Source organism: Seriola dumerili, unplaced genomic scaffold, assembly GCF_002260705.1.
Source record: "Seriola dumerili isolate Sdu_G_001 unplaced genomic scaffold, Sdu_1.0 BDQW01000050.1, whole genome shotgun sequence".
In the NCBI taxonomy this organism is placed as follows: domain Eukaryota; kingdom Metazoa; phylum Chordata; class Actinopteri; order Carangiformes; family Carangidae; genus Seriola; species Seriola dumerili.
In genome coordinates, this window is record NW_019174305.1 from 3,002,180 (window position 1) to 3,028,829 (window position 26,650).

Here is a 26,650-nt window from a genome sequence, read left to right on the forward strand (position 1 = left end):
ATGACATTTTCTCCTGTGGGGAACGTGTTTGCACCATGTATAACAATCTGTCCATGTATGTCTGAAGGTAATCTGTGGCAGTAACTCTGAGCCCAGGACAATAAAGTATATCTGGATCTTGACTCAAAACCACAAATGTGAACCTCGGGTGACTGATGAAAAGTTGTCTGGGGATGATGAATGGACCCAGTTGGTGCACCAACCAACTGGCAGACCAACCCACGCTTCGATTGTGGTTAAAATTTCCCGGAGCCCAAGGTGACATCTTTAAATTCCTTTCTTCAATATATATTTTTTTTTTTGTCTGACAAACATTCAAAGCCACTTAACAAGCATCAAATCCTCACATTTGAAAAGCCGGAACCAGACCATGTTTGGCACTTTTAAAAATATATATTTTTAAATGTTGCATTATCAGTTTCCCTGTAGTCATAAAGACAATGATGCAAACCATGGAGTCATTTGATCAGAACCATTCCTGAGTCTCACATCAGCCATTAAGATAGTACATGACTATGAAGCCAGCAGCCTTTCCACACTGTTTATGTCAGTGCAATTGATGGTCAGCAGCGTACACATGACACTTCACCCCTGCATGCCCTTGCCCTTGACACTGACACACTCCAGCAGTAAACCACTTTTATCCTGCTTAGTGTTTACTAGAAGCCTCCAGCCCCCACCCCCACCCACCCACCCACCTACCTCTGAGCTGCTGGGATGTCACCACTAACTTTAAGTGGGCAGCATCTGTGTATGAGGGGGGTGACAGGCAGAGGTTACTGGCTGTCATGTCTTGAGATGTGAGCTGTATCACAGGCTTGTGACAGGTTAGTGGGAGGGCCCTGACCAGACGGATACTCATCTTCCAAATTTTGTCACTGGATCTATGAGGTGTTGTGTCTTAGAATAGCCCAACAGAGAGTATAAAGAGACCCGCAGGGAGGCTTGGCCTTCAGAGGAACAGCTCCACTGTTGATACACAGGAGACACTGGACAGAAAGAGAACCACACTGAGAAGAACTGACTGATCTTTCTGCAGGACAACAACTGACTTCTCAGAGATTGAAGAGAATCTGCTCTGATTTTTAAGACTTAAAGGAGGTCAAACTCACTTGGAAACTTGGAATTTGCCAGTTTTTCTGCAAGAACAAAGAGAAGTCTGACTCTGACTAGGATGAAGTACTATCAGTGCCCCGTGTCCCAGACCATGGGAATCAAGGCTTACACCGAGGACTGTGGTGTCCCAGTCAGCTGCAAGAGCTCTGCTTCTCTGAAGCCGATCCGCAGCGTCCACTTCCCCAATGACATTGTTTTCCAGGACTATGTGCGACACGGCGAGCTGGAGAGAATTGGGTGTTTCATCCGAGCCAGGAGAGTCAGCCTGGACACCATCTACCACTCTGGTGAGCCTGCGAAACAATAACATAACCCTGATCTGTGAAATGCTCATGCAGTTAGAGATCTTGCTTATGACACCACAAACGTTATCCTGTGCTCTGCCTTGTATATGCAGGCATGGCTGCCATTCATGAGGCCGTCCTGTCTGGGAACCTGGAGTGTGTGAAGCTGCTGGTCCACTACGGAGCAGATATCCACCAGAGAGATGAGGAGGGATGGACCCCACTGCACATGGCCTGCAGCGACGGTTTCCCACACATTGCACGGTGAGCATCTACTCTTTCTTTATATGAAACAGAGCTTGTGTAACTTTTGTTGAACAGTTGCTGCCACAAGTGAGAATTATGGTATAGAAACTAAAACATAGTGCAACAGCAGCAAAAGTGATTGAGTCATAAGCTACTGGTCATACCAGACCAAGTAAAGCTGTAGAAGCAAAATGCCTTTTGTTTGGTTTTTTTTGCTTATGATTTCAACTTTCTATCTTTAAAAAGAAGACTGTTATTTTTTCTTTGCACTTTAAAGCCTAACATTACATGTTTATGCTTTGGCAAGCACATACCAACACACACAGGCACACACACACTCATTGGCTCCACAGCTCTCTTACGTCACAGCGATAAGACAAGCTGGAGGATCTGCTGCATTCTTGCACCTCACTGACCTTCCTGACACTGAAGTATGGCAGACACTCGCATTGAGTTTGCCAATGTCGCAAACCAGCAACATTTGATACCTTTCACTAAGCAACGTTATATTGTTTTCTTCCAGCTACCTCCTCTCGCTTGGTGCAGACCCTGAGCTGGAGAACGACTGCGGGGAGAAGCCGGCCGACCTCATCGACCCGGACATCAAGGAGCTGCTGGAGCTCTTCGGGCTGGCAGTCAATGACTGAAAACACCTGGCTCTTAAAACCACAAACTGATGCCCCATCGTCCGACTGCTCTGCAGTAATGGACAGAAAAGGCCATGTCAGTGCAGCGTCCTGATCTTGTGAGCTGCCTCAGCTCAGGAGTTCAGAGACTGTGGATGTCTGTGGGCTGACAGAGCCGGCTGGCTGCCTCCCGATTGGATTGACTCCTGATTGCTGGCAGAGGATCCCCTCTGATCTCTGATCTTTTATACTGCAGTGAACTGAATGAATGACTTGATTTTAAGTTGTTGATTGTATTTGGCATGTCGCTGGATTTCAGAAGGCTTCTGAATGTTGTGAAACTTGAAGCTGTTGTTTCTGCTCAGCTGATTAGCACCTCTATGACAGCATGCCCTCCTCTGTAGGCTAAGATTAGAAAAACCATACAGGCTTGTGTGGTCAGCCCTATTAACACATTTGTTTACAGTTGATCAAGTGTTTTTTTTTTTGTCTATTCTTGATAAGTTTATGTGACTCAACTGTATTAACTTGTACTTATTTGATAATGGCTTCTTTTTTATACTTTTCTAAATAAATTTTATCAGACTGAACCTATCACTTTGTTTACCATTTCCTTTATTTCCCAGCACAGTGTGAGACAAAACGAATCAAGTACTGTAATTAACATTTGAACTGCCATCTTAAAGATGAAATATCCAGGAATTACTTTATTACTCCAACATCTCAACAACCTTAATCAGGGCTGATGACCAATGGCCAAAATATATTGGTTTCAACAAATACTACACACTACAAGTGTTAGTTTTCATCAAGACAGAGAAGAAACTGAGAAATTAAAGCCGCAAAACCAATTTTTTTTATATTAACAATGCAAGAAATAAGTATGAGTAATGTGAATTGGGACACTCTTGATGTCAAACCCACAGAGAAATGTGACCCAGCTCTGCAGATCCCCAGCACCAGTAGGCAGCTGGTTTTAATTATAAATATCAAACACTTAAATCACTGTACACTACCTGCCCAGCACCAAATGACAAAGCTAGCAAATAAATGAGGAAAATAGAGAAGCATTTAGCAGCTAAAATGTAGTTTTTAGTTTTCTCAGTTTGAGACCAAAGCTAGAGAGCTAATAGGTGAGAGAATATTGGACTTCCATGCATCAGGTGGACAGAAACACAACTCCAAATGTTGCTCTGTCTGCTGGATGGATAGACAGATTGTCTGTGAAGATATGTCATTATCCCCAAGTAGCTCAAAAGGGGATAAAAATCAACTACTGGAGCTTTAAAGATACAATGAGTTGGTCTGAATGGATTTGTGTGCCAAAATATATTAACATAACAAATTGAAAGTTTTTAACCTGATAGAAACTAGCTATTAAAGTGCCTCTTCAGAGTCATTACTGGAAACACAAAACAATCTGGTTAATCTCATCAAGAAGGATTAAAATCAGAAACAGTCTGCAGCACATTGAAATTCAGGTCATATGCTTCAAAACAGCTGCCACAGAGGCTTCTGGGGTAATCAGGCAGTCAACCACACTGATGAAACAGTCACTTACATGCATCATGCAAAGCAAGAGGCATACAGTGCATGTGATGTTGATCTGTTTTATTTATTTAATTACATACTACATTTATCAAGAGAATGCAATATATTCCAAATGTTCTGCGTTTTATCAGATGGAGAAGTACAAAAACATTATTTACAACTGATACAAAAAGGAAACACATGAACAGGCTTGCGTGAGTCTCTACAGGCGTACAGCAGCATCACCTCTGCAGGTTCATTCTTTGAATTTCCACTCCTGTCGGCACATGGGGCACTGCTGCTGGACTTGCTGCGAGTTCAGCCATTTCAAGATGCAATGCATGTGGAAACAATGGGAGCACTGACCCCAGACCAACGGGCAGTCGTCTCCAGGCACTTTGCCTGCAAAACAAGTTTAATATTTTACAATTCATACTAAAGAGTGGGTGTTGTTGTTTGTCAGGCATGTTGTTTTAGTTTACTTTAAGAGATACTGAGAAAAGAATTCAACTCTCACAACTCAATTTAAATGGCCATTTAGGACATAAATATTAGACCTTCAATACTGTATCATATCAGTTTTCCCACTGTTCAATGTATTATTTGGAAAGAAAAAACACTATTAATCATGTATTGAAATACCTGTTTATAGATCACTATTACTACATCATTTACATGTTTACATGTTAATGCTTTTTCCCGTTTTCCCCCTCATTTCATTTCAGCTCAGTGATAATCTCTACTGTGTTTTGCTGTCAATAACGGTGGTGTCTCTCTCCTCTCTGCTTTCTGTTTCACTGTGTGTGTGTCTTATCCCCTGCCCACACACATTGAGTGGAGCGGAGCAGAGGACAGGCAGGCTGACAGCTAGTTACATCAAGTGCAATAAAAGCTTATGTTATGTAGCAATTTAAAAGTAAAGATGCACAGACATCAACCCAAAACATCTGAAAGTAAGGCCAAAATATCAGCCTTTTTAAAATACATGCAATCTGGCTACAGTGGCGAGGACGGTAGCAGCTCTGCTGCTGATGGCAGGGAAGCTAGTCCTGAGAGCGCTAGCAGCTCTCCTGAGAGAAGCCAACAGTCTCACAAGCCAACCCAGGGGAAACTGTACTGGGCGCTTTTCCACCTGTCTATAACTAACTATACAAAAATCATGAATGATTTTATTTGTAAAAACATGAGAAACCATGGAAAAGTGTCAAATGTGCATTCGTAAAACAATAAATGAAAGCTCGATCAAGTTCACTCGTCCTGGAGTGAGGTACTGGAATTATCAGAAGGAACAGTTGCTTTGGCTCAGATGTTTAACAGGCTCAGAAATTTTACAATATGCAAAACTCTTAATTATAAGAGCCAAAATGCTAAATTCTAACCTCGCATATATAGCAAAGAAAAATACTAAATTACATGCTCAATCCTCAGAATCAAGCAGAACATTTCTCTTTATTTTACCATTTCCCTGTTCAGCAGCATTGCAACATAATGTAAGTGCTACTGACACCTGACTTCACTGTTCTGTTTGATTACTGTCAAAATGCTGCAATGTGCTGAGTGTGTGTTACAGTAATATAAATTATGGTTTAATATTTAGTGCTTTTCGGTATTATAATATGCTATATTTAGATTATTGCTGTCATTTTACAAGTGATTGAAACAGAACAGAAAACATTTCAGAGTACACCCACAGTCACCATCGGGATACAATCTGGATATTGATATATATGGATGAAGTTAGGAATCCCACTTAGTGTAAAATAGTAGACTAGACATCATTCATACAGTTTATTTACAGTAATATTGCGCGTTCAGTATGCTATTTAAATTTTTAAAAGTCATTCTTATTCTACATCATTTTATCTCAATTTGGACTTCTGCAGATGTTGTCCATTTCTTTTAACTTTTGTTTATAAAACCTTTGAGGAAATGACCGCTGCACATTGTTGATGAGAATTTACTTTTTTACTGCATTATTTGATAATGACCAATTTAGTTTTGAATGTGACAATGATAATAAATCAGTGAACAAACATATGCTATGTTATGATGTCATGATTTACTTGTGAGATTTTGAGGCCAAAATTATGGTTGTGTAACCCAACCCTCTGGTAGGAAGGGACGCCTGATCTGTTTGAATTATAAGAAATGCTAAAAATCCCTGCGAAATAAATAACTACTTAATTTCGATTTGGAATCAAAGTTGTTTTACTACAATTCTGATTTTATATTAGAATATATCTTTTTTTTTAGTTACGTGTATTCTTCTAATCTTAATATTATTCTTCCAACAATACCTAACTAAATGCACTACTTTGTCTACCACCGTCTTCAGCATATGAAACCAACACCCACAGACGTTTACGCTGGCTTGGTTACTCACAGTCTGGACAGCAGCCGTTGAAGGGCATCCTGCAGATCCCACAGTTTTCATCATTGGCCACCCACAACCAGGAGGCCACTCCGTTCCACTGTCGGATCTTTACTTTCATCCTACAAGTCTACAGGAGCAGAAAACACTCAACAACACACCCCCATATGAAGCAAAGCAGCTAACATTAGCATGTGAGCTACAGTTCACAGATAACTACTGTTCTAGCTTTTTTTCCTTCTACTTGTTCACAAATATATCAGCTGACTTACGGGGCAGCGTTTATCGTCTCCTTCAGATATCCACGAATTAACATGTGATGTGTCTTTGCGAACTAGAAATCATTTTATATTCAGTTGTTAGTCAACAACATCCAGCTAATACTTCAACCCGGGGAATCTCATCTCTCCTTCCGGTACGACAGGCTGCATGCTGGGAACCGGGAGGCGGCACCAGAGACAGCAGAGAAATAGAGGATTTTTGGCAGCACTCGCGCATACTACCTGCTGCTTCTTCTTCTTTAAGTTTTTAGGCGGATTGCAATACCAACTTTTAGTTTTATACCGTCACCTACCGTCCGTATCGGAGAAGGTAGAGCAGGATCTGGTTAAACACTCTGCCCTCCTGACTCAGTTTAAGTAAAAGCTGGTGGAGTGCAAATAACTGACAATAGTTTTTTTCACTGAGAGACTATAGTTCTTGTTTTTCTCTGCGTTGTTTATAATATTCAATTTTTTTAAAAAACAGTAACAATAAGTGTCTTTACATGAAAGACATTAAAAAAGAACCCACATCTATCATTGTCCAGACCGCTTTTTTCTGAAGATATCATTTCACTGTTCAATTTGTCACAGTCATAAAAATAAAGTTTTTGAATTTATATATAATGGCACTGGCTTTCCCAACAGCATCCGCACTTTGCAGGGGACTGTTTAGAAGTTTTATCTGGCCTCACTTTACTTATTTAACAATTATTTTAAAATTAAAGACAATATTTTTGGTGGTGAATATAATGAAACTACATCTTTATTTCAGTTGAGATGCTGTCTATTCTGTCATGTAATAAAATACATGAATGCAGTTTCTTTAATATGTATTTACAAATAAATACTGAAATAAATCAGCTCAAAATTAAATGGGTCTGAATGCATTCAGTTATTTTCAATTCAACACCATCAGTACACCATCAGTACATTTCAGTTCAATTCAATAATTATATCCACATCGATTCAATTCAAATTAATTCAACTAAGTAACTCCATACATCTGCATCAGGCTACAATTCAAATGAATTGCAAACAGTGCAGTTCAGGCAATTCAATTAACTAGATCAATGACATCTTCTCAAAATTTCTATTCAAATCAATAACTGTATATCAATCATAGACAACTACATTAAAAAAAATACAAAATGTAATAGGCTAGATGATAGATATTCTTCTGATTCCTCTTTGGAGTGGTATCTGGAGTGTATCATTGTCTGGGTGATTGTGAAAGGTGTCATCATCAAAGTCCTGACTGCTGACATGGACCTGGATCTCATCAGGAGTGTGGCCCTCAGCATCACTGTCATGCATCTCAGCCAGAAAAAGTACCACATGGGCGGCTGTGTGTTTGACATATACAACCTAATGTAACAGTTAACAGGTGAGATATACACCTGCATCTTAAATAGGTTTCATCATTATTGGCCAACCATAAATTATATGGTTGAAATTCATAAAGCACATCAAATTTTTAAGGAAGCCTCATTGACCTAAAAACCTAATGTCTTATTTAGGCTAAAATTTGGCTCCAATAATTAGATATAGATCAAACAGGAGTCACATAATAAATCATAATTCATTACTTGTTATGTTTGTTGTGATGTTTACTGACATACATGATATAAACCACATCTGCTTACATATGCTTACAATACATGACTGCTCATTTTTAAAACAGATTTCAAACTGTGCATTGTTGTCACACACACTGTTCTTATTGATGACCACTGGATGGCACCAAAGGAAGATATTTTCCTACACATTGTGGTTTTGGGTCATGGTGAACAATATTTAACACAAATTATCATTACATGACCAAAAACACAATCTGTTTCACAGTCATCGGATTGCATTAACCTTATATAGACAGGTGTGTGCCTTTCCAAATCATGTCCAATCAGCTGAATTTACCACAGGTGCACTCCAGTTAACTGTTGTGTAACTTTTATTTTGGATCGTCACACTGTATGTTCTTAATCTGCAAACTAAATAGTTATTATAGATGACAGATAAGTGTTATGGTAAAAAAGAAAAAAAGAAAGTAAAAATTCAGTACATCTATGAGAAATATGGTGCAGTAGAAACTGAAGTAACCCATTGACTACCTTAAAGTATAACATTGTTATTTTCTGAGTTTGGAAGAAGTCAAATGAACTGTTCAAATAATGTTGTATAGATTTGACAAATAAAGAAAAAAAACCACACACAAAAATCACATCTTCGTCACATTTCGAAGAAAAACTCATTATTAAAACAATCTCCAAACATAATAACATCTGGTACTTGGTTCTTAGTGATTTCTTTTTTTTCATCAGAGTGGGTGTTTGTTTTAGATAAAAAGGGAAAGTAATGGGGTTAAAGGTTTAAAAAAAAAAAAACAACAAAAAAACCCAAACAAACATATTTCTCCGCTTTTCTCATTGCTCTCCTACATTGTCAAAGTGGTGAGTAAATGCAAGGTAGACGTGAGAGAAATCTGAGCCATTCTATCTTTAAGGAATTTGACACCTTCTCCCTCTGGGCAGGGATCCAGGTTTCTGAAATTTGGTTCAACAGGTCTCCAAGTTTTCATTTACTCAATGTACAATAAATGATCTTAATTCTGACATAAACTGCCTCTTGGCTGTCTGTGTAGTTTAGCACTTTTATCTTCTCCCCGTTCTGTTTTTGTTGCTGTTTTCCTTCTATCAACTTTTGAACTTTTAATTGTAGCCTATTCTGTTTTGCATGTACAGTACTTTTAATGTCTTCAGTGGTCTCATTGTGTTTTATATTGTATCATTGTATATTGTGTGTTTTGTATTGTATGTCATTGTATTTTTTATTGTGTTATGTTTCTGTGCTGCCGTACTGCAAAAAAGAATTTCCTCTTGTGGGACAGTAAAAACCTGAACTAAACTGAGCTAAACCAAACTAAACATTTTGGAAATATGAAACAAAAATCAGTATTGCCCTTGTTTTATAAGTGTTGGTAAATTCACCTAACAGTTAAATTGGTAAACTAATTTATTTCTCTGAATACTGTTTACTGCTTTGTTTTTATCTGCTCTCAGCAACAATACTGTATAGTCATTGGTTTGTCTTTAAACAAATAAACAAATAATTTTATATGAGAAAAAACATTTTTTATTTAATTAAAAAAATGTTTTATTGTCTAGTTTGAAGCTGCTCTGTAAGTATTGTTCTATAAAGTTTTTTGGGGAAAAAATGGGGCGGGGGTAAGTATGTTACCGTCACTTCCGCATAATATTTATTCAATTTCCGTTAGTTTCAACATCGCGCCACCAGAGGTAAACAACTGCTTAACAGCTTCTCGACGCTAAAACTTCTTTGTTCGTCTTCAACGCTAGCTGAAAGCTCAAGCACGACGATGTCTGATAAGATGAGTATGTCTCTGGACGACATTATTAAGTTGAACAAGAAAGGAGGCAGCGGCCGCGGCCGCGGCGGAGGATCATCCGGGTCGGGTGGAAGTTCAGCTCGTGCCGGTGGATCGTCGAGGCCAATGCGGAGTCGACAGAATAATTTCAACCGTGAGAGAAACAACAGATCCACTCCGTACACCAGGGTATGAAAGAGAAGCAGTTAAAATGGAGCTAAAGAGTAACGTGGCGAGGTGTTGTGATGCGTTGTTATCAATCGCGATTACATAATAATGGACTTCCATAAGCAATGTAGTTAAAGTGAAATATATTTTATCTGCCCCGTGATTTGCTTCACATTTCTACACGACTGCACCTACTCTGGGTGTTAAGCTGTGGGCTGTTTCCACCATCATCATGTTTCACTTTCCTTGAGCAGCAGTGACAAAAACAGTTTGTAAAACCGATGTCCCCGAGCGAGACATGGATGGTTCCATTATCAAGATGGCTGCTGTGCGTGGTGCTTGTTTGAGCAGAAGTGGTCAGTCGAGGAGAATCAGCAGCGGGCCACTTGCCAGCGTGCGAGAATTACCCGACGGTTTTTATTTTTGAAGTATTAAATGAATTTAGTATCCTCACCGATATGCAGCCGAAGCAGCTGTGGGCTGGATCTTGAATCTCAAAATGGCTACAGAGAGAGAAAATGCCGGTTCCCCAATTCAGTCTTGTAAGGACTTAAACCGCTTTCATCGACTCCACCACCATCTCGATGGGACGGATTTCAGATTCGAAGAAAGGAAAATATCCCCTTTTAGACGGACTCTAACATGGAAAGCCTGGATGATGCCCCTGGCCTGATTCCCCACGCTGTTTATAGGGAGTAACTGCCATGCTGGGTATACACAAAGCGGTTAGCTTTCTAGGCCTATATCTACCGGCTAATTATTGTTTCTTTGTATAGTCGTCTTAATCTAGCCTTCTTTATAGCGTTCAGGCATGATATATTGGGAATTTGTGGTCAATTAACATTTCTGTAGTATTGTGAACACCGATTCATCAACATTTTTGGCAGAACACAATATCTGAAGAAAGTATTGTTTTCTTTTGTTGTTCTCCACAGCCCAGAGAGTTACCAGACAAGTGGCAGCATGACATGTTTGAGGAGCATGTTGGTGGACGCAGAGGACAAAGTGCACCAGCTGAAAGAATTGTGGAAAGTAGCGGCAAGCTGCTGATTTCCAATCTGGACTTTGGTGTCTCTGATTCAGATATAAAGGTAATTCACTAAACCCTATTAATCCACTTTGCTAGTGTCAGTGTGTTGTGGACATGACTCATAATTGTACTTTTCTCTGCAGGAGCTGTTTGCCGAGTTTGGAACATTGATGAAAGCATCTGTACACTATGATCGGTCTGGTCGCAGTAAAGGAACGGCAGATGTTCACTTTGAAACTAAGGCAGATGCACTAAAAGCCATGAAGCACTATAATGGTGTCCCACTTGATGGTGAGGATGTCTCTCTCTCCTTTGGGTACTTCTTTAGAAGCACTTTAAGGGATCTCACATGTTTTAAACATTCATCTTTTTGAAATATTTTAGGCCGCCCAATGAAGATCCAACAAGTATCATCAGAGGTCGATGAGCAAAGCAGACAATCCACACAAGGGTAAGTGGTCATGTGCTCTGGATCCAGAAAGGATTTTGGGAATTATGATTGTGAATAATGAGGAAACCACAGACAAACACTTTTGCACCGAGCTTACAGATATGTACAGATGGGTGACAATTTAAAGGAATTAGGATTAGTAGAGAACCAGGATGACAATGCCCCCGTTGGGGTACTAAGGGTTGCTGAGCGGTTTGATGAGCATGAAAATAATGTGAATCATATGCTATGACCTTCAGTCACCAAATCTCCTCTGTAACATTTTTGGACTGACGTGTTAAGACATCGCTCTCAATCACAATCATAAAAACACCAAATATGGGCATATCTTTTGGAGGAATGGTGCTCATCCCTCCCACCAAGGAGCATTATTAAGCCCCTTCTTGTTGTTTTTTTTTTATTTACTTTGTCACCTGTCTGTAAGTGGTTGATTTACTGTGAATGTAACATCTCATCTAAAATGCCTCCCTGTTCTTGGTAATTTTGCAGTTCAAACGGAGGGTTTGACCGGAGCAGGCTTGGTCAACCTAAGTTTGAAAGGAGGGAACGGGGAGAACGTGGAGAACGGGGAGAACGGGGGGAAAGGAGGCAAGGTGGCGGCAGTGGAGGTTTCAGGGGTCGTGGAAGAGGAGGTGGAAACAGACCTCAACTTTCTGCGGAAGAGTTGGATGCTCAGTTGGATGCTTACAATGCCAAGGTATGTACTTGGATAGAATATGACTTTTTTTATTTTGTACTGGGAATATTTATTGATTGTTTTAATAATCATGTTTCTCATGCTTTAGTTTCAGATGGACACCAGTTAGAAGCACTCGGAGAGGATGCCGCTTCCATCACCTTTATTCTTATTTTGGACATGAATTTAAAAAAAGAAAAAAAAAAAAAGAAAAGATCAGGTTAATCTGATATGGTCGATCGGACTTTATTACAGTTGTTCTGAAGCCATTTTATTGTATGGACCATTGTATTCTATTGATTTTATTTTTTTCTTAGTATTTTTGTAGCCATGTTTTCTGGGAAAGTTTTATGTTTTGAGAATTTTTCTCTTAGGTCACCAGCTCTTGTGCCCTTTTTCCAAATGTATGGACAATTACCTTGAGCCTGCAACATGTTCGTTTTTTTTTTTTTTTAATCATGTGAACTTGATTCAGTGGTCTCACAGACTGTTTAATGTACTGTTAAAAGTTAATGTACATGAGTTTAGTAACTTGGTACTGTACACTTGACATGATGAACGTATTTCAAAGGGTTTTGTACATAAATACATTATATTGAATTGTCTTTGCCGTGTTTTTGTATTACATTTAACTGTGACATGGTCTGCCTTTTTTAAAAAATGAATGAAAACCAAACGTGACCAAATGTATAGTTCTATAGTTTTGTTAGACTTCTCGAATTTCTTCATATTGTCTGTGATCAGGTCCTCTTTAGCTTTTTTGATGTCTTAAACTTTGACAAAATTTGAAGTTAGCGTATTTTGCTGGATTTTCCACAAGTGACAATCAGTGGTATAAAAATATGATAATCCTAAAACAGAATGTTGCACAAGTAGACAAAAGTAATAACATTCTAACATTAGCGAACACAAACTGCAGGTTATGCCACGATAAGTAAGGCTGTAGCAGCTTTTCATTTGTTAGTGGAAAATTATTATATTCTCTCAAACGTTATCTGGTCTCATTTTGAGAGTTTACAGTTCGTTAAACAGAAGCATGACCACCATTCAGACATCTGCATTTCGGACATTAATTGTAAGTGTCTTGGTTTCCCAATTAGGCCAATTGTTGGTGAGAACAAAAAGAAATCTGTTTTCATCGTATGTCACCATATTCTGTAATCCCCTGCTCTCCATCGCAGTAGTCAACGATTGAGAGGAGTGTAGATTACTCAGTATTTCTCCCTAAACAACGAGCGTTCGGAAAAATACATTCAAAACCATATACTGTAAATATGTAAAAGATCAGAACGTGATTTTTGATGGCTCACAGCACGTCAGCTGCGTGCGCGAACCTGTTTCCGGCAGACGTTGCGCGGGCAGCGCACGGGGCGGCGCCGTTCCCTTGTTCGCCATACTTGCACAGGAGCGCAGAGCAACGAACGCACTTACTGCAAAGGCACCTGAAATCACTACTGCATTTAATATAAAGGTGAGTCTCCTTAGATCCATGGGCAGGTGATAACAGCATTTTTAGAATAATCTTAACCGGAGCACGTCGCTGAAACCGTTTTGATTTAACTCCTTGCCTCCGTCAGCTGGTGATAACTTGTCAGGCTAATGTTAGCCGCCGGCTTTGGTTAGCTTGGCTGAATTGTTCCCAGCGAACCAGCTAGCCACTTGTCTCTCTCTTCAGTCCCACCCTGTGTGAGAGCGTCGGCGCCAAGAAAAGTTCAGCCCCATTGTTTATTACAAATCCATTTAATCACTCAGACATTCTAACTGTTGCAGCTAACATTGCGCTGTCGCTACCGTGGCGTGCTGTCAAAAGCAGTATGTTAGCCGGTTTTACTGAAAAGATGCCAGTCCACAATGGTAGCGTTGGCTAGCCCCCCCCAGTCATGACTGTAAGTTGCTGTTTTATCGCTACGGTAGCTGCGGTTAGCCTCTTGACAGCAGTCTTGACTTGACACACTTGCGGACATTACATAATTCTGTTGCATTTTGAAGAAGCCATAATCATGTCATTACAGCTCATTTCTTTATAGGAAATATTGGTTTATTTATTACACTGATTTCTGGAAGCTGTGATTTGTGACATTAATGTGCTAGAAAAAAATGTAAGTCTTACATTCACCACAATAGGAAAACATGATAATTCGTCAACGACTGTTGACATATTTTCAGTATAATTCTGTGACAATCTCTTGACAATTATTCATGAAAGATACTGGGTTCGTAGTGCTGTCGCCCTGCAGTTTGTTATTGTTTAACACTAAAAATACATTTACACAGAAGAAGCCCTGGCAGACAGAAGAGGTAAACTTCAGTGAGTCAGTCTCCAGCCTTCTTTGTGCTCGTTGTGTCTATGAATTTGAACTTTCTAGATTCCTGTCTTGTTCAGTGAGCAGTCTCCTGGCTAGAGGCTGCTTCCTCCCATCCAGCTGGGTGGGGTAGGTCTGTCACATTGGATTCCAGTGCAATCCTGAGATGTGTTGACGTTTTGTGTGACAGTACTTGATGAGGCCTCTTTTTTTTTTTTTATTACTTTTGGACAACTCCGTCTTTTGTCTTCTCCCTTTGAACTCTTTGAACTGTGGAAAAAGAGCACACATGATCAGTCAGAGCAGAATGACCAAGAAGAGCATGATCAAGTGTTACGTCAAAGAAAACACAATAAAGCATGGACTAACATCCTGTTACTTCATCCATGTACGGTAACCCTTTCCACTTAAAAGGAGGGGAGAGAAACTCCTTGATTTATAAAAAAAAAAAAAAAAAAAATCACCACAGTGACAGTTTAATGCCAGCAGTTATATAATGCATTAATGCATTCACTTGAAAGCCCCCTGCTGGATCTACACAGTCATTTTTATACAGGTTGAATGACATTTGAAGTCAGATTCTTAATATCCCAAGGTACCAGAGAACTTGGCATATATATAACGATTACATTTTTTAGAACCAGAAAGTCATATCCTTTGACTGTCATTTAAAGGAGCTATTTGTAAGTTTTGCCAATGCTGCATAGCCAACATTAGCATTAAGAACTGGTTACTTAGCATTCTTGCCAAGATCTTCACCCATTGTTGCGTTAGGGTAGAATACGCGCTCTGAGCAGAGCTACCTCTTCAGGGCAGACTGGATGCTACACTGATTCGGTATTGGAAGGTGACAGCATGGAGGAAAACAAGTGATAGAAATAGAAGTAAAACAAAAGGGATGCTTTCGAGTAAGGGGATGTAGTATGAAGCTGTACTCGAACCGTTTGTTCTAGTCTGGTAAATAAACAGCTGTTAATGTTAATCTTGCCTATGTTGCAATAGCAAAACTTACAAATTGCTCCTTTTTAAAGGGAGATTTGAACATAGACAGTCTGTGCAACCAGTTGAGGTCAAATTTGAGCATTACAACATTTTACAGATATTCTCCAAACCTTGGATTAGTCACCTGTTAATGGTGCCTGTGAAGCAGGTTTTTGGCCCCTGCTCAGGCATGTTTACGACTACATACTAAAGCCTCTCAGTCGGCAGAATTCATTCCTTTACTGCTTACAGACACTCAGCTGCTAGTTTGGGCAGGTCAGACAAGAGACCCGGGAAAAGGTATCCTCATTGACTCTGACTTCAAACCAGATGGGGGAATCTGTATCTGGTCTCTGCAGGTCTTACACTGATCTGCAACCATATTTACATTAAAGGGACTGCAATTGTTGATTGTGGACTTTAGTTATAACGACTCAAGATATTAAATACTTCACAGCTGTTTTTGTCTCCTCATTCAAATTTTGCAACGTCCATCAGTAATGGGAATTCTATTTTTAATACACAGTGGCTTGATAATAGGACTGCACCTGTTATCATGCCTTTAAACTTTCTCAATCAGTTCACCACAATTTACTTAGCATTGTGGTTGAGGTTGGCTGCAGAAAGGATTCTGTGGTTTTTGTCGTTGTTTAATGTTAAGTGTTGTGTAATGTGAACTGATGTCAAATAGGTATTAAAGCATTATTAGTGGTTGAGAACTGTTTGGAGATGAAGGTACAATTAGCTTAGTTATTTGTAGTTATAGCCAAATGCATGTCTGCAACTGATGATTATCTTATTGATCAGCCAGACATTCGTTTTGTACATAAAAGATCAGAAAACATTAAAAATCACAACCCATCACAAGTTCAAGTCTTATATGATGATTTGGATGATTGTTTTTTGTTGTATTTGTCCAGACATTCAGTTTAAATGAGAATAACAACAAATCCTCACAATTGAGAAGCTGTAACCTTAGAATCTTTGTCATGACTTAGACAATTAATCAATTATCAAAACAGATGCAGATTTGTTTTATATTGATCAACTAATCGATTAATTTACTGATAGTTTCAGGTGAATCGCTGCAGGTGAATGTCAAATATTCTCTGGTGCATCTGTAGCAGGTCTTACACAGATCTACAGTGCCATTTTTTTCTGACCTGTGGAAAAGCTCAATGTTTGGCACTACAGTGAAGGATCAGACAAATGCCCAAATAAGAGTTAACATCCTTGAAAAACATGCTGATTTTTCCACATTACTGCAAATTAGTCTTGTACACAGAACCACCCTAATGATTTCTCCTGGAGCAGCAGAGCTCAAAATTTTATTTACAATATGAAAATCGTTGGACTTCAGTGATTAAAGATAAACGTCTAAGATGTTGCAGGAGAATGTAACGTTAATGAATGGACACAAATAATGATTCAGTGTCTACACTGCATTGCTTGATCCTCAACCAGGGATTCGGGGCCTGTTGCGCCTGTAAGTGCTGCAGGTAGGATGGTCTTAATGTGAATTGTAAGTCTTTTGGCATAAACAGTGCTCTTCCTGCTTTTGTTACTCATTATGTCACTGTAGAGGAATTTTTTCCAACACTACCCTCCTTAGAAAGAGGTGACCCTACCATAGGAAACACAGAATGAACAAACACGCTCATTTGCTGTCAATGAAATTGAAACCAATTTTTATTAATTTAAAGCTTCAGATCACAGTCCTTTTCCTCTGACCTAAATAATGTGTGGGCCTGTGAGGGGCCACGCCACCTGAGGGATGGGCTTTGTATCATGTGATGAATGATGCTTCATTCATGGCTCTTAGAAGTGATGTTATTTCAGAGAAATATGTTCAGATGATATCACACAGCAGTTAGGTCATTAACAGCAGCGTATAGAGAAATGCTGCTGCGGCTGCCTTCTCAGCACAACCTCACAGAGCAGCAACAGATCCAGTAGGCTGGATGCTTTCCATCAGCATTCCTCCCTGGCATTATTGTAGTGGTAATCTGTTCGTCCAGTGATTTACAACCTTTCCTCCAAGCGGCAAATGTCTATTAGGGAATACAAGAAGATTCAAAAGTCTTTGTTTCTCCTGATCTTTGCTTCTACCTGCTATATTTTCCTCCCCATATGCCATTAATGCCCCCTGATTTTCTTCCCCCCTGCACCACGCAATCTGTTTCCAGACATGGCTGAGGATGAGGTGACTCCAGAGCAGCTAGCAGCCATTGCCGCCGAAAACGAGGAGCCAGAACCGGTGAACTACAAGCCACCAGCCCAAAAGACTGTGAAAGAGATCCACGAGCTGGATAAGGATGATGAGAGCCTACGCAAATATAAGGAAGCCCTGCTTGGCTCTGGGGTCGCTCAGATTGGTAATGCAGTGTGTCTGAGTGTGTGTTTGGGTTGGGGGGCAGGAGAAAGTAAAAAACAGGAAATTAGTGGTTAAAAATATAGTTGGCTCATTTTAAGTAGCAGTGGACTTAAATTCCGGGAACACTGTGTATTTTACACTCTGTGAACGAGGGCTACTGTTTCCACGTCCGTCACCGAGGGTAAATATCCTCTATTAATATAATAACATTAGCACAACACAGGCAGGCTTAGCAGATGGTTTCTTTGATGAACGGTTAAACAGTGAAGCTTTTGCACACCTCAGTCACATCCATGCCCTTTTTACTGTTTCCACATTGTGGTCAGACTCAGAGAGAAACCTGGGTAGACTAACGATGATTACCCACAACGCAATTCGACTGCTGACAGTTTGGAGATGCTTCACAGCCCTGTATAGTGATGGTCAAGATTCAGAGCTTTTTAGGTGATGAACTTAAAACTATGACGTGATGTGCTTAAGTTAAACTGAGAGATTTCAACAGCTCTGTCCACCAGCTGTCTGTCATACCTGAGCTGCACATCTACTGAGCTGACGAGCAGCTTAGAGATGTCACAATACCAGACATTTGTTAATCACTATCAATACCAACGAAATGATGCAATTCTTGATCAAATTTGATGCCGAAAAACCCCCCCTGAATGTGTTGCTTCTATTTCTATCACTTCCTCTTCTACTGAAGTTAGTGTGCTAATCAGTGAGTCAGTGTAGTCCAGTCTGCCCTGAAGAAGTAGCACTGCTCAGAGGATGTATCATTATCTCTTGTCTTGCAGTGATGCTCTTGATAAGATTGGGAGGCAAACAGCTGTTAATGCTAACATTGGCTGTGTAGCAATAGCAAAAGTTACAAATGGCTCCTTCATCCTGTGATTATCAGTATTCTGTCTTTCAGTGCAGATAAAATATTGCTTCAGTGGGACTGAGAATAAGCTGAAGTTTAATTAATCCAGAGGCTGTTCTAATTACCGCCGACTTGTTCTGATTTCAGCTCCCCTGAGCCCTCGCACTTGGAACAGCTGCTTGTTAGGAGACACACATCATGTGCAGGCCTCATGTAAATATTTGGAGCCTGGTCTAAATTGTCTACACAAGTGTTGGCACAACAAATACCAATACATTAATTGTACACTCAGTCACTCTTCGTGTTCCATCCTGATGTTATGATTTCTCTAGTTAATAGTATTTTACGTAAAATGACTTAAAGGATAATACAAGTCATGGTAACCAACCTGCATCCTACACAAATCTAAATGGTATCAAATTACAGTTTCTAAAAATGTCATGACTGGGAAAGTATGTCTGAACATCTTGTTTGTCTGTATTGAACCATCTGTTTCTTTGAACCTGTCCCAGATCCCACTGCTCCCAATGTCCAGGTGACCCGGATGTCTCTGATCTGTGAAAGCGCCCCAAACCCCTTGGTCCTGGACCTGCAAGGTGAGTCCCTGTTCAGACTGCTGTATGCAACAAAAATAAAGATTTACCTGATTGTTTACTCAAATATTTGCCTTTTGCAGAAGAAAAAAGATGTAACTCATCAGAATGGGTGCCCTCAGATCATTTTTGAGGGGTAGTGGATCTCGTACATCAAACTAGAAGAGATCATAAACAGTATTTGATGAATCCAAAAATTCATAGTTGAACTGAGATTTAGGCCAAGTGGAATCGCCAAAATCATGCTCCACACATTCCATCTTCTATTTTTCTCCTTAGTCTACTCACTGTTTCAAAGCATCGGTGACTATATTTGTCACAGTCAAATATAGCATCACTATTGACCCCAGCACAGACTCTGTTTTTTTTTTTATGTTCATTTTCATCCAGCACTACTTTCAGATCAGTCCAAAAGATATGAATATGTCGTGAGCATGCTGTAAATAATGTATGATTCACTGATCGCCTACAGAGGTATGGAGGCGGTACATAAACAGCGTTTCTTTCCTGTTTGACTGGTGGCTGTGAAATGTATTTACATTACTCCCAGTGACGATCTAGCGGTTAAGACCTCTGTCTCTGGAGCCGCTCGTCGCCGAGCTGGCCTACATTTCATTCGATCCAGAACATTCTGTCCTGTGTCTCCCTTCCCTCGCATCTCTCCTGATTCTCCTACTTTCTCAGCTAAAAATAATGTCTGCCCACACATTAAATACAATTTAAACAATTTAGGTTTTGAGTAATAGTGGGTTTTTGAAAATCCCTGCCAGTAATTTTATCTTTTAACCCAAATATCCCACAGTGCTGCTGATACTCAGCTATAAAGCTAACTAAAAAACAAGCCACATCATTATGATGCTTTTAAGACACTGTAGTGTTACTGTCATGATTGAATTGATGTTGGAAAAGAGACCTGCAGAGGAGGAAAGATTTGTCTTCAAAGTAATGATGATGTTACTTTTTCTGTCTTATGTTCTGCTTTTTCAGGTGAGCTTGGAAGTTAGCTGCAGTACATAACTCATATTTAAACATCAGTAGCCTCAAACAATGTCACCCCTGTTTTAATATTGATGTGAGTGAGGAGTGGTTGTTTATAATCTGAACACAAGTTGTAGCAGTTTTGAAGCCTCTATTTGTCTAGTTCTGAAAACTGGCCAGACAGTTCCTTGGCCATCAGAGAGTAGTTCTTCAGGAGCACAGCCTTTTCAGGGGGGATGAAACTAAAATTGGAACTAGGTTCCTGCAGTCGAAATGCAGATCAAGTGTCCCAGTATCTCAAAATGTTTCTGAGCTTCTGGATTTGTTCTTTTTAAAGGTTCAGTTCCACTAATTAAAAAACAAAAGCTGTTTACTTAACCGTATTAATACCCAACCATGCTGATAGGTTTTATTCAGGGTACTCTGGATAACTAGATGGATAAGTTTGCATTACATTTCAATATTTTACCATGTGGTATAGGGCTGTAAGTAAGTATTATCATTATCAATTAATCTGATGATAAGTTCCTCAACTAATTGCTCAGTTTATACATTTTTATTTTTATTTTTATGGAACTTAGCTTTTTTCTGAGCCCCAGGTGATGTCTTCAATCTGCTGGTTTTGATTGACCAACAGTCCAAAACATAATATACTGTCACATATGACAAAGAAAAGCATCAAATCATCTCATTTTAGAAGCAGGAATTATCAAAAGTGACTGAAGCAACAAATCATTTACCAAACTAGCTGCAGCAATAATTTTTTATTGAATAGACCAAGCATTGCAGCTCAAATACAAGTTATATAGTTATATATGCTTTGTCTATACCAATTAACATATACGAGGGGGGCAGATTATCATAATAACATTTTAACACAACATCCCAGAAAAGTCACCCAAAAAACTGAAACTGTTGTACATAAAAACAGACTTTTCAGCCCATTTAAGAAAGTTTCAGATGCTACAAATAACATCAGATTTATTTTATTTATGTTGTTTTTGAAGTTACAGTAAAAGCCTGCCGAGGATGAGTCATACAAACTTAGTGAGTGAGTTAGATCAGTTCCAGTAACGGAATAAATGCAGCCTCTGTACAACAGTCCCATCTGATGTTGGATTATTATGAAACCCGGGCACCAGTTTAAAAGAAGAAAGCCCAGGAAGAGGACAACACATGCTCAGCTCAGCAAACACGCTGAACGCTAACACTGAAACCAAGAGCCACAAATCCACATAGAAATAATAGAAAAAAACAATCAGAAAGTTTTAAAGTTTCCTTAAGTATCGCAGTAATCAATGGATAGTCCATCCATGGGTACATTGCAAACAGAAAGGGCTAATTGCTAATTTGGCGTACTTATATTTGTGCCAGTTTGCCAACATGTTAACAGACAGATAGAACTGGAATAAATAGAAGCTTAAAAAAAAAACGGAGCTCAAGTTGTACTCTACAGCTAACTAACTTGACTTCATGGCAACATTATGATGTTAATATGGCAAAGTGTGTATATGCACCCTGTGACACAGGCTGTGATTAACATTAGAACTACTTGTATAGGGCGATGATCGATGTGAATATGAAAGCTGTATGTGCATGCAGCACCAGATGTTTGGTGTTAATCCAGTGTGAGTATATGCAGGTGAGCAGGTATATACAGTAGGTGCTATAATTAAAGGGAGCCTCGAAAATATTCAGGAAAATCCGTTTGGTGGCCATTTTACCCGTTTGATGAGAAGATGGACTTAAATGTAACAACAAGGTGGAACTTTTACTGAAAGTAACACATGAGGGAATCATGGAGGCAGAAAACAGAGATTGGGAGTCGTTGTTTTATTCCTGAAATGGGTCACATGAATCAGGGAAGTATACGTTGTGACTGATGAGACCCAAGCCGAACACGGGTGTCTGCATCACTGTCAGACTAAAAGGACACACTGGAGTTTTCAAATAAAACGGAGCCAGCAGTGTTTCCAAAAGTCTCTGTGTTAGGGGCTCACACTCTGGAGGGTGGATGTCAGGGGTAAACGTAGAAAAATGTGTTTATAATGTGTTCGTGTGTTTTCAAACTAACACATATTATAGTGGTTGTAGCTTTACAGCAGACTAGAGTAGAATAGAGTCAAAGCTGACCTGCCAGCGTCAAACACTCACATTATGTTTGTCACACATTGTTGATAAATGATGATATTAAAACATCTCTCAGGGTTCCTTTAGAGCACTTTGTGCTCCTTAATGATGATGTTCTTGTTGCTAATGACTGACAATTCATTAGTCTCTGCGTAAAGCTTTCCCAAATGAAACAAAGATGGATAAAGAGCTTTCATTTTATTGGCCCACCAAGTGACTTGGATAACTGCTTACCCTGAATGAAGTTCATTCAAGACTCAGAAACATTATAGAGCAGGTCATCAGATTCTAATATCTGTTCAAGCTGTTGTGAAGGCAGTGTGAAACACCTGGGAAATGAAATGTCTTTATTCTCAAACTTAATTGACCAGAAAACCTCTCGGTGAATGCAAAACATTGGCTTGGTATAGCAGGATATTGTGTCCTGGGTTCTACTGATGATGGCATCACCGTGACTATGATAAACAAAATATTGATGTCTGTGCTTTTTCTTCATATGTGGTTTCTAACAGGAGACCTGGAAGCCTTTAAGAAGCAGGCCTTTGTTCTGAAGGAGGGAGTTGAATACAAAATAAAAATCAGCTTTAAGGTGAGAGCAATGGCTGTTTTCATAGAGTATCTGTCTTTGTTATCTGCTGCTGTTGAGAAAATGTGTCTCTCCTTAAAGATCAGTCAGAGTCGATTCAATTTGACACTAATAATGTTTTGGGTCATTGAACAGAAGTCAATGTCAATATGTGTTTTTCAGTCAAGACACAACTTCCATAAACAGTGATAGCACATTATCCTCTTGTTAGGAAATGACTTCTATTACTTCCTTGCCATTACAAAACGTGAAATGACAAAAAGGTAGAAGCAGCAGTCGCAAAAGCTCTGAAATAGTATTGCAATCCTAATGCAGATTTTAAGACTAGTAGCTGTCATACTACATTAAAAAATCCCAAGAAGTAACCAGTCTAATGTCAAGTTTCAAGGACATTTTTCCTCAAGTTTTTTAACCATTTCTCCTCCTGGTTATCACCAAAATATAAACCATCTGTCTTTTTGTCTCCAACAACGTTTCTATCTCCTCAGGTGAACAGGGAAATAGTTTCAGGTCTGAAGTACGTGCAGCAGACATACAGGAAAGGAATGAAGAGTGAGTGAACCATTTCTCTTGACCTTTTTTGAAATTATGTACACAAACACACTGAAGCTCAATATTTAACACTAGTTACCTGTTTTTGTGGCGATGTCTGGAATTTAGCTCTTGCCAAACAGTTTCCCAGGTAAATTTTTTGAAAACCTTTCATCATCGATCTAAAATCCAGTTAAAATGAATATTTCCTTTTTTCTCCTATAGAATATAGACATGCTTTGTTAATTATACATGTCCTGTGCGTAGCTACATTCTTCCCTTTCATAGTTTACATTGAAAAAGGTACATAATTCTTCATAAAGCTGCTGAAGATGACACTGTTCATAAAGTGATTGTGTAAATTCCAATAAATATAAACCACAAAACCTCTAATAATCAATGCCTCCTCGTGAGGAGAGGCTGTTTGATGATACTGAAGCATTACACTGAAATGAAGTCCAATAGTTAATAAGATAATTGACAGGTGAATGATATCATTTGGCCTGTTTCACAATGAGTCATTCAACCATTAATGAAGCAGCACATTGTCTGTGTATGTGTGTGGACATCAGTTACACCTCTGGAACACATTATGTTCATGCTTATGAGGCACTACATATTAAAATAAGTAAATAAATAATAACATTAACAAATAATCCCATAAGCTTTTTATAAATGAATTTTATTCTTAAATGAATCAAAAGAAATCAAACAAAAAAAACATTGGAAAAGATATAGTTTTCCCCTCATCTGTAAAATGTTGGTGCACCTGAAAACTGGCCCATGTTTGCTGGACCCTGATGTGAACAAAAGCAGTTTCTTACCGTCTTTGTTAATTTGTCAACAGTTGATAAGTCAGACTACATGGTGGGCAGCTACGGGCCTCGTCCCAATGAATATGACTTCCTGACCACGATGGAGGAGGCTCCTAAAGGCGTGCTGGCCCGTGGCAACTACGTCATCAAATCCAAGTTTACCGACGATGACAAGCACGACCACCTGTCCTGGGAGTGGAACCTCAACATCAAGAAAGACTGGAAAGACTAAAAGAGGCCTTTGCGTTCTGCGGGGTCAAGGGAGTCGACATCCCTCAGCCCCCGTGCGTTCCTCAGCCGCTCCCCCCATCCCCACCCTGTGTCCACCATTTCTGCCTTCTTTGTTTTTTACTTTGTTGTGCATTTCATGCTCTCATGCCTTAGTTCCCGCCTCACCGTCTTAACACGCCGACGCCCTTCCCACCTCTCTATCAGCATCAGTAGCAGCAGCAGTAGCAGCCCCTCCCACCCCCGTCCCCGTCAGTCCGTCCAGCATTTCCCTTCCTGCTCAACATTTGCTTGGTTGCACACGAGTCACCGCTGTTCACCAAGCTGCCATCCTCAATCACTCACTGCTCCCCACCCCCCACCCCCCGCCGAGCTGTGCCATGTAGCACCTTACTTCCTCACCCCCTCACCCCCACCCCAGCCCTTTTCTTTTTCTTTTGTCCCAGTTTTTTGCTGCTTGAAGAGATTAACCCCGCCTTCCACCTTTCCAGAATGGTGTCTTCCTCTCTCAGTATCAAGTACATGTGGAAAAGCAACTGTACAATCAACTTTTGTTTGCCTTTTTTATATAATTGTATCAATGGTTGTGTAATGTGACTGTATTCACATCACTGTTAATCAGCTGTTGTGTTCATAGCAGGCCCCACCACATCCACCTGCTCCCCCCTCCTGCCCCCTCTTGCAACATTCAGCATTCCTTTGCTTGCCTACTTGCTTGCTGTCTTTTGATATAATTACCAGTACCTGCCTTGTAAAAACAATTCATTCAGAGCTGCTCTTCAGCGCCTCCCTCCCTTCCCTAAATGTATTCACCCACTCCCCTTTAAATGGGGGACTGGGGCCAAAGTGAACAAGGGAGGAAAAAAAAGTATAAGGGTAAAAAAAAAAAAAAAAAGAAAAAAAAAAAAGCTGCCTTATGTATCAACTAATGTCTAAACTAAACTTATTCATGTCTGTTTAGCATGCCTTGTGTGTACGAGCAGCACTTGCTATCAAGTAGTCTGTATATCAAGGGCTTACTCTCGCTACCAACTAATCTGTAGCCCTGTTGTAGTGGAGACTGTTTATACAGGTTACTCAGATACAGCTTTGCACACACCCACTGCCCCCGCCCCCCGAAATAAACCGACCTTGTAACTGGAGGGGAATGAATGTTGAAAAAAAAATTGGAGAAAAAGAAAAGAAACCAAACCCAGTGAAAATCAGATCGGCACTCTTGTTCCTTTTAGCCATGAGGCCTTAGCACTAACTACGATCATGTGGAGAAAAACAGTGACAAACATTACTAATTTAGTCTTTTTTTTTTTCTATTTGTTGTTTCCCCTTTGCCTTAATGTACATCATTCCCCTACAAAGCCCCCCCCCCCCCCCCCCGCCCCCCCTCCCCTCGCTCATTCAGATAGCTTCATAACTCGTAGCCCACAGTCAGGAGATCCCAAGTGTGGAGTAGCACCAGAGAAAGCACAGGAGGAGGCTGAGCCAGGCACCGTCTGCTGCTGCCGGAGACCTCGACGGTGTCTGGTCTCATCCACACAGACAGACACTGACGGAGGAGAGAAAGAAACTGACCAGGCCTTGGGCCTTTTTACCCAGTGACCCTCTCAGATAGAGACCTCAGTGACATGAAGGGTCAAGTGACACTACCACAGAAACACGTGCTCAATATTTTATGAGGGAGGAGAGTTTTAAAACACAACTGACCAGTCACATTAAATTGAAATCAACTTGTACTGTACCAGAACATATGGATGTAAAACTTTTTTTGTTTCTTCTGATAATGATGTGTATTCCTGCTCCATACATTCCTTCACATTGTACAGTTTCTATGAAAACGCTGGCATGCTGGTGGGGTTGTATATTCTATCATCATTTGTGATTGCTCTTCTCGGTCAATAAAGATTTTGCTCAACTTGGCCTCTAACACTGTTTGTTTTGCAGATAAGTAGAACTGCTGTCACCTGTATATTTTTATTCTATATTTAGTTTGTATTTTTACATACAAGGAGTGACATGGAAGACATAGTGACTTAGAAAACATAAAACACAACAGACAGTTGACATAACATGGGACAGTTACATGGTGTATATGTACAATAATATCTAGGGGTGAAGATTGGATTATGTTAGGT

General features: G+C 39.8%; 4 protein-coding genes across 4 annotated transcripts; 3 read left to right on the forward strand and 1 right to left on the reverse strand.

Annotated features, from left to right (window-relative positions):
* The first annotated feature begins 776 nt into the window (after positions 1 to 776).
* On the forward strand, positions 777 to 2,857 carry LOC111217878 (protein phosphatase 1 regulatory subunit 27-like). Its single transcript, XM_022739894.1, has 3 exons — positions 777 to 1,403; positions 1,514 to 1,664; positions 2,170 to 2,857. The coding sequence occupies exons 1-3, from the start codon at positions 1,175 to 1,177 to the stop codon at positions 2,291 to 2,293; spliced, it is 504 nt and encodes a 167-aa protein (XP_022595615.1). The 5' UTR covers positions 777 to 1,174; the 3' UTR covers positions 2,294 to 2,857.
* Positions 2,858 to 3,868: 1,011 nt separating this feature from the next.
* Positions 3,869 to 6,620, reverse strand: anapc11 (anaphase promoting complex subunit 11). Its single transcript, XM_022739895.1, has 3 exons — positions 6,446 to 6,620; positions 6,186 to 6,303; positions 3,869 to 4,204 (listed from the first exon to the last, which is right to left on the reverse strand). Exons 2-3 carry the CDS (start codon positions 6,292 to 6,294, stop codon positions 4,059 to 4,061), a joined length of 255 nt encoding a protein of 84 aa, XP_022595616.1. The 5' UTR covers positions 6,295 to 6,303; positions 6,446 to 6,620; the 3' UTR covers positions 3,869 to 4,058.
* Positions 6,621 to 9,695: 3,075 nt separating this feature from the next.
* On the forward strand, positions 9,696 to 12,748 carry LOC111217935 (THO complex subunit 4-like). Its single transcript, XM_022739983.1, has 6 exons — positions 9,696 to 10,007; positions 10,922 to 11,077; positions 11,160 to 11,307; positions 11,401 to 11,467; positions 11,957 to 12,164; positions 12,253 to 12,748. The coding sequence occupies exons 1-6, from the start codon at positions 9,810 to 9,812 to the stop codon at positions 12,271 to 12,273; spliced, it is 798 nt and encodes a 265-aa protein (XP_022595704.1). The 5' UTR covers positions 9,696 to 9,809; the 3' UTR covers positions 12,274 to 12,748.
* A 775-nt stretch (positions 12,749 to 13,523) lies between these two features.
* Positions 13,524 to 26,430, forward strand: LOC111218001 (rho GDP-dissociation inhibitor 1-like). Its single transcript, XM_022740084.1, has 6 exons — positions 13,524 to 13,614; positions 17,614 to 17,802; positions 19,173 to 19,256; positions 22,874 to 22,950; positions 23,436 to 23,499; positions 24,326 to 26,430. The coding sequence occupies exons 2-6, from the start codon at positions 17,616 to 17,618 to the stop codon at positions 24,523 to 24,525; spliced, it is 612 nt and encodes a 203-aa protein (XP_022595805.1). The 5' UTR covers positions 13,524 to 13,614; positions 17,614 to 17,615; the 3' UTR covers positions 24,526 to 26,430.
* Positions 26,431 to 26,650: the final 220 nt, after the last annotated feature.